At 35.1% G+C, this 11,727-nt stretch overlaps 1 protein-coding gene across 1 annotated transcript; it reads right to left on the bottom strand.

Annotated features, from left to right (window-relative positions):
• Nucleotides 1-2,463: 2,463 nt before the first annotated feature.
• On the bottom strand, nt 2,464-9,209 carry LOC140331572 (patched domain-containing protein 3-like). Its single transcript, XM_072412686.1, has 4 exons — nt 7,927-9,209; nt 6,372-6,493; nt 5,393-5,538; nt 2,464-4,229 (listed from the first exon to the last, which is right to left on the bottom strand). The coding sequence occupies exons 1-4, from the start codon at nt 8,677-8,679 to the stop codon at nt 2,557-2,559; spliced, it is 2,694 nt and encodes an 897-aa protein (XP_072268787.1). The 5' UTR covers nt 8,680-9,209; the 3' UTR covers nt 2,464-2,556.
• Nucleotides 9,210-11,727: the final 2,518 nt, after the last annotated feature.

Consider the following 11,727-nt stretch of genomic DNA (forward strand, 5'->3'; position numbering starts at 1 on the left):
TGTGTTTGCAAAATGTGAAAGAAACTCTAAGCTTTAAATGTGTGGAAACAATGGAACTTTTCAAACAATTGTTCAAATACAAATTATTAATTGACTATGGTAGTTGGTAATATTTTATTTCCTTTAAGCAAGTTATTAGTATGTTTGTTCAGGACAATTGTCTCCAAAAAAAAACTGCAATACACAATCAGGCAGCTGCCATTTTGAAAAGGGGGTAGAAATTGGAAGTCCCATATTTTTCTGTTGATCTAAATTACATTTTCAGTCACTCCAAGGTTTCTTGCTGTCATTTTATTTCAATTTGAGCATAACTTCTAATTTTCATAAAATTTTAGCAGACTTTTAATCATTTATTTAGTAATGCGATGAGATGGTCCATAACTTGTTGTTGCGAAACTGAATCTAGAATTTTTCAACCATCTGTTAATTTTCATTAAAATGTATCTGTAAATTGCTATGCTATTTCAGAGCTGGGTTACTTTTAATACAGGTTCAATTTAATATACTTTTTTTCTGAAGAACATTTGTTTTATACCTCTGACAGTACTTTGATGATTTTAAACTGTGGAACGATGGCAATAAAAAACATGTGGCAGCTCATGATGCTACAGTGTCTTACACAGGGGGCACCTGAAGCACAAATAAAGGAGTAGAATTAGTGAACATTACTGAGATGAGCAGAATCCATCAGCTTCCAGACACTCTAATGCCTTCAGACATTTTTTCATTTGAACACGGAGTCGATATGTCACCATTTTCTTGGGATTTAAAAAGTGTCCACATCTTAACAGGGGCAAAGAAAAATACTAAAGGCTTCTGGAGCAGGAAGATTATTGCATCTTTAAATTGGATACCAAAGTACCTTCTGACCTGAATCAGTTTGAAAGTGAACTATTTCTTAAGTAATAATTATAAGAGAATATTTTCTTTATTTAAGAATTATGTGAGTTATACATATACATATAGGTTTTTATTATATATTTTATTGTAACAATGTATAACAATGTATCCTTTAACAATTTATATATTTGTTTTTGCTTTATTACTATTCATATTTGCTCATGTTTCTGTTGGTCTTCACATATCAGATTTTTTTTACCGTTTTTTTTTTTTTTCTATTCCGGTGGGTGACTATGAAGTTTATTAATAAGATCTCTGTGCAGGTTGAAATATGATCACTGGATTTACAAAGTTTCTCATTGCTGGAATGAAGTTCATTTGGACCACTTGTTGTCTGCCAGACTTTGCAATTCTGTTGTATGAGGCACATTGACCAACTAGAGGAGGGTTAATCAACTTTTATATACCCTGGCCACTTTCCTTGGCAAGGATGCCCTGACTTGGTACAAGGACTTGATCAACCACTCGCCCCAGTGCTATTGCATGGTAGGAAGAATATGAGGTCACAATTTTTATCATACTCTGAAATGTTGGGTATTTGTATTACTCCTAATGGCCCAATGATGGGATGGAAAGGTAAGATGTTGTTGATGGGCCAACATATAAGAGGTCCTTTAGCTTTTCTCTACCTTTGCTGAGCAAAGGTTCATATTATGGATTCCTTCACATTATTGCCAAGCTTTTTAAGCTTCCATTTAAAATGGTAAAGAGAAATAGGAAGTAGAGGTAAAAAGATCAGGTATGTGAACTAGTTAATTGTTTAGGAGCTTTATTTCCACATTTGCTTGTATGCTGACATCATCAGTCTAGCCAGAAAGCTATCTGAAGTCAAACAATTAAGAGTTATATTTATAGGATTTACATTTATTTATCACACCACTAACTGAATAATAAAATATAATGCAAAAACCCTGCCTTTTGACTTTTTTAACATGGGCGAATCTTTAAAAAAATTTCAGGTCTTTAGGGAACCCCTGCTATATATACTATATACACAGCTCACAGTATATTAAAATGGTGGTCAGTAGGACGAATGCCTCTTAAATTGCTGGCCAATAGGAAGACTGTCACCCTTACACCTTACAGATCTTTATTTATGTCATTCTGTACTGTATAAGACACAATGTCAAAACATGAAATGTATTTTGCCTGGTTTAAATAAAACTGATGTGGAAAGATTTTTATATGCTGCTGTTCAACTCCATCTCTGTACCAAATCCTCTGCCCACCTCCTCCTTTCATCCCCGCTTTTAACCATCCTACATGTAGTCCTTGCAGTCTAGTCCAAACAGTTCTTGTGGCCCTGTGAATATATTCTCATGTAAATCAAACAGGTGCCTTGTCCCAGGGTGAATAAAAAGGGCATTTAGATTTTGGGTAGCAATTAGTTGGGAAGAGGAGCTTCATCCTGGAGATCATCTTCAAAGGCACATTTTTGGAGGAAAGTGTGTGACCATTTTAATAAAATCCTTTAAAATATTATGTAAATACTGAAGCTTTCAATTAAAAATAGAATATTTTTAATTGATAGAATATATAACAAAATATATATTTCACGCACAATTTAAGTCAACATGGATCCTTTAATAACATTTTTTTATAACTACTACGAAGTATACATAAATAAATATTTAACAAATGAAAAGTCATAATAAATTATGGACAGTCAGGGTCAGGAAAGTATACCCCATTCATATAGCTATTTGTTCTGTAATGCATATTTGGTTGATTAAATGGAATTGGAGCTAGATTTTGTGGAACATTTTTATTTTGTGACTGACTGATTTTCTTCACTTCATCTTGCTTCTTGCCACAAGTTCCAAATAACGCTAGCAGTACTGGAAGAATGACCAGTCCGTGGAGTATTCCAAAGGCGATAACAAGGAATATGATCTTAAAAAATGTTCTGAAGATGTAGCTCTCAGACGTGGAAAGTACTATGACTCCCAAAATGGTGGAGAGACCTCCTTGTACAATTGGATAGCCAAGAGAGTGCAGTGCATCAATCACTCTCTCGTTTGCTGTGGATTTCTTGTTGGAAACAAAGGCGTACGAGATATGGGCTGAGAAATCTACTGAGAACCCAATACAAATAACTAAATTGATCATGGATATGGAATCCAAGTTAACATTCCAGTAAGCCATGAAACCAGTGACTCCTGCAATAATAGACGCAATGGTGAATGTCACCCACACTGAACACAGGAGGTTCGGGATTAGCAGTAATGATATTACTAACATAACAATAGCAGCTACAGTAACATTTTGCACAGTGTTTTTCATGATGACAGCATACTGATCAAAGAATATAAATGCCGGATGATACACAAGTATAGGAACCTCACAGCTCTTTGCTGTTTCCCGAACCTGGTTTAGCAGGTTTTTCTCATCAATGGCAGAAGTGACATTCATAGTCTGGACGAAGAAACGAGAAGCTTTTATAGCTCCTGTCTCCATGTCCACATCTTGTTTAAAATCAGGAAATAAAGTAAAGAATCTTGATAAGTTTCCTACAAAATTATTTTCATTATTTACATTCAGTTTCAACAGTTCTGCAAACCCTAAGTATGCCTTTAACCAGGACTCGGAGAGGTCTTCACTGACATAGGGGGTTAATTTAAAGGACTCGATACACTTGTCAATTTTATTACGTACATCTACATCCCAGTATGCAACTTCCTGAGATACTGAAACCATAACTCTGGGACCATATCCATCAAAGTATAAATCTTCATTGTCGTAGAAAGAACGGACATAGGAGCTGTCAGTAGCCAAATTTCGTAAATCGATTCCTTCTTGCACCTGAAAGCACCCATATATGCTGCCAGCCAAATATCCACCATACAGCACCAGCACAATCATCTTAGTCCAGATGTTGGTTAAAAATGGACCATAATATTTATGGAAGAAATTTGTCATGGGATGGTCAGTCTCAGTACCAGTAACTTCACTGAATCCTCCCCCAACACAACACGCATTATAGAAAGAGGAACGCTGCTTATCTTTTTGCTTTGCTACTTTTTTACAAACCAACCAGTGCCTGTTACTTTCTTCTCTTCTTCCATTGAGGGCTAAGAATGCACCAAAACAAGTGATGTTATACAGAAAGCAGAACAATATGGCTGTACCGGTATAAATACAGAAAGACTGCACCGACCCAAAAGAAGTCATAATCCCTATATAGAAAGCTAGGACATCTGTAAGGGTTGTGATTGTTATGGAGACTGCAGCTTCCTTATATGTTTCACCCATTCTTTCATCAACTCGGCTCTTTACTTTAGTTTGCTGCCAACTGGAAACCATAATGAACATGTCATCCACTCCAACACCTATAAGAGAATCACATTATTTCATTATTATGCCATAAGCAGAAACAATATTTTGCATTCTTCTCCATGTCATGTACATTATGCCTGTATACTTTATGTCTGTTTTTTTTCTAAATTTCTTCTCACATTGGGCATGATTTATTTAAGCTCAAGACTGGAGAAGATAGACTATCATGGGTGACCTACAATGGATCCGGTCCAGAATTGAAAACATTTGCCAACTAATGACAATTACTTTTTAAGAAATCCTGGTTTGCTGAATGACCCAGGTCTCCAATGATAGTCTATCCTCTCCAGTCTTGGAGAGCTTTAATAAATCGGGCCCATTGTTTTTAACAGAGAAAACATTTTTTAAATAAGCAATACAACACATGAGCACACAAACACTTACACATACTTTACATACTGTACATATACATACTGTATATATTTTATTTTATATTTGCTCTGAGCGAATTTTTTAAATTACAGGAAAAAAAAAGGACATGTAGATTAGTTACACAGTACAAGCAATAGGAGAGTGCCAAATATTTTTAGTGTGTGGATTGTGTACCCATGGTAAGCACATAATTTTATTATTAATATAATTATTAACATATTTTAGTATATTTAAAAACTGCAACATATCTGGTAAATTTTTTTTCTTTCATCAATATATATATAAATATAAAAGCATATGCATTTGTAGAGTTTAAAAGAAAGGTGCTTTTTAAATATTGTTCTAGTTGTTATTACAATACACTTATAATATTATTGGGCCCGATTGAAAAAGAACTAAACCCTTTTTTTAAAAAATTGGGATTAGGCAGGTTGATGTTCCTTCCACACTAAAATACCCTTACCTGCCCCATCACAATTCTTTAAATGCACTCACCTATTACCATTTTGCTACAGGCACCGCCATCTACTTCCTTCTTTTGCTTCCTGATTTCCACCATTTTGATTGGCTGGACACGTAATGTTTTTTCAGTCCTGGAAGCCATAGTGGGAGCCGGGATTTTCCGGGTTTCCCGGCTTCCTACACTGAGCTGTGCATGCCATTGCTGGTATTTTTAGCAATGGCAGTGTATTTATGTTTCTGTATGTATATATATATATATATATATATATATATCTGCTAAATAATAATGATTTACTTACATACAAATATGTTTTAATCTTACCTAAAATAAGAAATGGAGCATTTGCTGCTGTGACAACAAAAGGAACTCCACAAATTAACATGAGGCCGAAACTAGAAAGTACAGCTAACCCAGCAGAAATAACTCCAAAGGAGGCCACCCAAGTTTTGTTTCTTACGCAGTCCCGCCTACAAAGAATCAGAAATACAAGAATTCAGTTGTCACGTGTTATGTATTTATCAAAAATTGCTAATTTAAGCACCTCAAAGCTGTATTTGGAGTTTCCCCTGCATGTCTGGATGCAGATTTAAGGTTAATTGCTAAAGATATACTAAAGGTGTACATGTCAAACATTTAATCATGGTCAGAAAAGTTAAAAAATAGAGCTTCTTGTTTTCATCCCTGTTTAGTTTAGTGGTGGTCAGTCATTGTCCAATTAACTGAATTGAAGAAGAAGGTGCATATAACTGGCCAGCTGTATTGCTTATCTAGATAGAGAAAAGTGGGGTCACCCAACTGGCTATGCAGTGTGGGGATGGGTGTGAATCACAGAATGGATAGACTTACAGTGAGCAAATAAAAGCACAAAGCAGTGTTTATCAACTTTTTTAACATGAGGGAACACCTTGACATAACTTTACAGGTAGTAAAATAAGATCATTAGCATACTGTCAAACTGACACAAGAGCCACAAACTGTTGATTGCTTAAGGAGGCCCTAGCAACATCTGAAGGAACCCTGGTTGAGAAACACTCGTATCACTACAGATCATCAGAAAGCACTTTAATTGCAGAGGTCAATGAATTGTTATTGTTTCAAACACCTCGAGTGCCATTTTCCTCCCATGTCAGTTGTAAATTATTTTTTTCACCTTGGTTATTTGTAAAAATTCTGTAATTTAATGAATGTGTAAAGTATTTTAGACATGCCATATTATCCACATAATAGTAATAATATAATGAAATATTTCAGTATTGTATCAAGTAAACATTACTGTAAAAAAAACTCCTCATATTCTTACCTTACACATGATGTAATAGAAAAGAATATAGTGATAAAATATGTGATAGAATACAGAGGAATCACAGTTTTTGTGGTCCCCTCAAACTCCTGTTGTCTTGAGATTGATGAAAAGTAAGATATCTAAAATAAAAGAAACAAACAATTATATTAGGAACAGTGACATTCAAATCATTCAGTAATGAGTACTGGGCTCTTTGGTGCAAAATTTTATATATATTGTGTGTGTTTGAGAAGTTACACATAAAATACAGAGATATTTATTAGTTAGGATTACTAGTGCATAGCTTTGAAAATATTTTTAAATTTTATTAGTTCAATATAATAATTTAAAAAAATTTTAGATTATCAGTTAACTATAAAAAGTATAGCACGCACAACTCTAAAAAAAAGGCCCCCCAAAATCTAAATTATTTTATTATAATAATATTGATGTTTGAATATTTTTTAAAGTAAAATATATACTGTAGTAGGGATAAAATATAGTTTTTTGTGGTTAATTATTCCTTTTCCGTATTTCATTTTGCTATTCTTAGGAGATGACTGGACAGGCAGCATCATTTACAACACTTGCTGTAACCCTAGGCTGTTATTATTATTATCATTTATTTATATAGCACTGACATATTACACAGCACTTTACAAATAGTCATATCACTAACTGTCCCTTAGGGGTGCTCAGAATCTAATGCCCCTACCATTGTCATATGTCATTATCACAGTCTAAGGCCATTTTTTTTTTGGGGGGGGGGCCAAATAACTTAACTAAAAGATTTTTGAGAAACCTTCTAGAGGTGCATCAGTAATACATAAATCATGTAGAAGCACGACTGATGTCACTAGATGGGCCAGACCCTTAAAAAATGATAGTTCAAGTTTTAACATTTGTCTAACAAATTAGGTAGCTTTAATTTAAAGTAACACATAAAAATATTGGAATGAACCTGTGAACACACTTTATCTTGCACACTTAATATTTCTTTTTAGGAAAAAGAAATATTTCTTTTTAAGAAAAAGAAATATTGGGATAGAAATAGATGCTTAAAGTGAGTTATTTAACCTCACTTTAAAAAATCAGCCATGGTAAAGATTTAAAAAATCAATCAGTCTAAGCCAGTGTTTCCCAAGGAGGGTTCTGTGAAACCATAGGGTTCCTCCAGAGATTGGTAGGGGTTCCTTGAGCAATGAGCAGTTTTCTGCTTCTCAGGTCAGTTAAGGTGACGCAAATTATTTTTTTGGCTATCTATAAGGGGGACATTCTTCCTACTGGCCAGCAATGTAACAGGCATTCTTGCACACTGACCACCATGCTAATATACTGTGATCTATTTAATGTACAGCGCTGCGTAATATGATGGCGCTATATAAATCCTGTTTATTAATAATAATAATAATAATCTGTGGATAAAGTAATTATAGCAGGTGTTTCCTAAAGACATGAAAATTCTTTAAGGGTTCTATCAAATTAAAAAGATTGAGAATTTTTGCTTCTTTATCTATCTTTTGCTCTATGAGTATTATTTTCAAACAAAAAGTAGAGACAAAACTTTCCTTACCTGTACAGTCTTCAGTTGTAACATTTCTATCTTCTCCGACGCAGATGTAATAAATTGCTCGATCCATTGCAAGCTTTTTTCTTTGTCTTGCTGGTTGTCTTCTCTCAGATAATACGCTAACCTTATTGCTTTTGCACTCTTTACAATGTTGTTGGGTTTCAGTGTCACCCCACCTAGGGATGTTCCCAGGAATATTCTCCCTTCAAACATGGGGTAACTAATATTTATTGTCTCTATTAAACCTATATTACTTTTTACTGTGGATAAGAGTGGATTAACTTCTGCACATTTACCGTTCTGGTCCTTTGCACAGAAGTCCTGGAAGTTTAAGATCACATTAGCATCATGTTCTGTTAAGGTGATGCTCAGATTCTGTACCATCTCATCCAGTTTTACAAGTTCTGTGAATGAATCAACATTTAAAATATTACTGGACACACTGACAGCAATAAGTGAAACAAATGAACCTTCTGTGTAGAGTCTCTGTGCGGAGAAATGCTCTGTGTCATTAGTTGGAAAGTGTGTCCTCACAAATTCTCTCTCCGATTTAGCTGGACCTCCAATGGGGGTGAACTCATTTTCAATGTCATTAGCCTCCCTTTGAGGTAAGAAGTAAAATCCAGCTCCGAGACCAGCAGAAATGACCATGGGAATAATGAGGAACCACCAGGGGTACCTACCAACCACTGTCCCAAGCTTGTAGAACGCAAGAGAAAGAGGTCTCTGTATACAGTCTGTCCTACACTGAGTCATTGTTATCCCTTTGCAGTCTGCTACTGAGTGATACAAACAGACAGAAAGCTCAGATAATAAAAAAAGAAAAAGATAAGACTAACAACAGATAAGACAGTATTACTATTGTGACTAGCTCTGCAATGCCTTATCGAGTACAATGAAAAAAGTCAGTTCTGCAGAAATTTATTGATGTTCCAATGACATAGTTACCACGGTTTTATTGAACCTATTATCCTTTATACCTCCATTCCAAAGAACTATCATTTATAGTAAATTATATTAGCCACAAAATTAGAACTACTGGGCTACAGCCTGTAAGAAAAAAATCGAAACTGTTTATCTGACTAGATAATTTACATTAGTTACATAGTCAGGTTGGAAAAAGACATTCAGTCCATCAAGTTCAACCACTAGGTCCAAGTGGAAAATAAAATCCTAAACAATATTCCTTGTTCCTAAAAAACAACAATGTTGACATTTTAAGCTCAGAAGCTAATCATCATATTTTATACTTTGGTAATTTTTCACCCATGTATATAAAGACAGGGTGTGAGCAAAATGTGTCAGGGGGCTATGTATCTGGCGAGGTGACATCATACATTTTTAGAACACTAATAATTATTATTATTATTATTATTATTAATAAACAGGATTTATATAGCGCCAACATATTACGCAGCGCTGTACATTAATTAGGGATTGCAAATGACAGACTAATACAGACAGTGATACAGGAGTAGAGGACCCTGCCCTGAAGAGCTTACAATCTAGTAGAATAAAATGTTATCAACAAAAAGGAAAATACAGAGGTGTTTTTTTGGTATAGCAGTTGGTCTTAATGGTACAGGAGATATTGGAGACACATAACATGCAAATGGTAGAGGTCCACAGTTGTTCTCCCTGCAGCTCACTTAAAAATTACTTGTTCCACAACAAGATCCATTTTTAAAGAATAAAATGGATGCACAGCACAGTAAGAAGTAAGGTATTGTGAATGTTCTCCTTGGTGGAAAATCACTACAATAGTTTCTTTAACCAATTCATAAGGCATTGGTCCTATCGGAATCTATATTTATGATTGTTTTTTTTTTTTTTTTGTGCAGTTGGTGGCCATGGTGGACGTGCTAGGGTCATTGGTGGTGGTGCAATTACTGCTTGGCATCAGAAAGATGGCTCAAAAAGGTCACCAGTTCAGCACTGATCAATTTTAATGAACGTCAATTGCTTCAAACTGGTGGCAAAGCGAAAACTCTCTTCAAAATAACACTTAAGGGCAGACAAGACAGCAACTGGTTGGCATATTCCGATGATTCTGCGGATCTTTCGGTGTCTCTAAGGAAGCCTAGAGACACTGAAGTACATTTAGTAGGAAGCAGGATCTGTGTGTACCTGTCCAAGCACTGTTGTATAGCCGCTTGTACTAAAAATTTTAGAGCATTGTCCACTGCTGGATTTGTATGGTCTACAGCAGTGTTTTTCAACCAGGGTTCTGTGGAACCAACATATCCCAATGATCTATATGTAGAGATGACTGCCATCCCAATGGCCAGCAATGTAAGAGGAATTATTCCTACTGATCACTATACTAATATACTGTGAGTTGTGGCTACAGTAACAGAACTGAAAAAAGAACTGAAAGTTATTTTTAACGGGTTCCCCTATGTTAAGCCTTAAAGACCTTCCAAGATCTTCATATTTACCTTTGTTTCTTGAGACAAATGCTGCATAAAAAAATGTGTAGAGAGAAAAGTTTATAAACCTACTTAAAGTTTGAGTAGCTTAAAACTTATCAGAAGACACTATAGAACAGTGTAAGTTCATCTTTCAGGTCTGGGCTACGTAGCATTGCCTAGCATATAGTAAAGTGCTAGCAGCACAGATAATGATTGTAAAGCACTCTGTAATATGTTGGTGCTATATAAATACAATTAATAATATTCAATTTTTTTCTCAGTTTTTTCAAAGTAAATGCAGCATTTTGGCAAAGCGTGAGTTGAAAGTAATAAAGATTTACAAGTTTTACCCAAGAACTGAGCGTTTGTCATAGCAATTCACTGACTTCAGGAGTTCAAATAATAATTTGCTATTTATGCAAATATTGATTAAAACAAGTGATAATCTATCAGCATTTAGAGTAACATATTGCGTTTTTAAAATATTAATAGACAACTTGAATTATATACTAAAAAGCAGTTGGATAACACCTAACTTCCTTTGAAAAGACAGACTGATAACACTAATCTGAAGATATGTTCTCAAATGTCAGCTATGTCGTTTTTCCAGTTATTATATTTCATTTGTGACTTTATAAGTTATTGAAGCTGATATGATATTGTGTGACAGGCTATTATTCATCTACTTCATAGTTTACATCTATTTCATTGTGGCAAAACTCTCTTTGTGCTTTTGTTGCTCAGCTACTAGGCTGTAAAAACTAATAATAACAATGTCTAGCAGCTTCTTCTGATAGATCACAAGATATCTATACACGTACTTCAGTGGGAATGTGTGCTGGGTTTATTAGGGATCTTTGATTTCTGAATTAGGCTATGTATACAAGTCAGATGTTTCTAGTCCAATCAGTTAGGTTTGTCTCGGGCGAGAATCTGACATGTGTACATCAATCAGCCAGCTTCATTCATGGATCCGTCCTAACAGATCTATAGAATACAGACAATGAACAACTGCAATACAAATGAAGGTGCAGTGGAGTGCAACTTGCTTGTTCTCCCCCCGCTTCATAGAACAGAACGGCATTGTGTGTACATCACTCATTCATTCGTTTGTCACTTTTTTGTTGCTGGAAACGATCAAGAAAAATAGTTCCCAACGACGCAGCCTTAAACCCAACATCAGCACCAATATTATATTTATTGCTACCCCTATTCATTCGCCATGGGGCTGTCTGTGGGTGGAAGCTACTTGTGGTGTCTCCCCTGAGCCAGCAGTTCACAGGCATGAGGAAGCAGAAACCACAGTGCAACTTCGTTGCCAGTCTGAACAATGCCCAACTTTTAAATATATAAACTAAAAAAGAAAAAGTCTTACTAAGTCATACTAAGAGAA

This window comes from Pyxicephalus adspersus, chromosome 5, assembly GCF_032062135.1.
Source record: "Pyxicephalus adspersus chromosome 5, UCB_Pads_2.0, whole genome shotgun sequence".
In the NCBI taxonomy this organism is placed as follows: domain Eukaryota; kingdom Metazoa; phylum Chordata; class Amphibia; order Anura; family Pyxicephalidae; genus Pyxicephalus; species Pyxicephalus adspersus.

What these genes read in the sequence shown, in the direction of transcription:
- LOC140331572 (XM_072412686.1), bottom strand. Translation starts at nt 8,679, where the DNA reads ATGACTCAGTGTAGGACAGACTGTATACAGAGACCTCTTTCTCTTGCG. An exon ending in TACAACTGAAGACTGTACAG is followed by an intron (nt 6,494 to 7,926) that starts GTAAGGAAAGTT and finishes CTTTTATTTTAG; the next exon opens with ATATCTTACTTTTCATCAAT. An exon ending in TCTATTACATCATGTGTAAG is followed by an intron (nt 5,539 to 6,371) that starts GTAAGAATATGA and finishes GATTCTTTGTAG; the next exon opens with GCGGGACTGCGTAAGAAACA.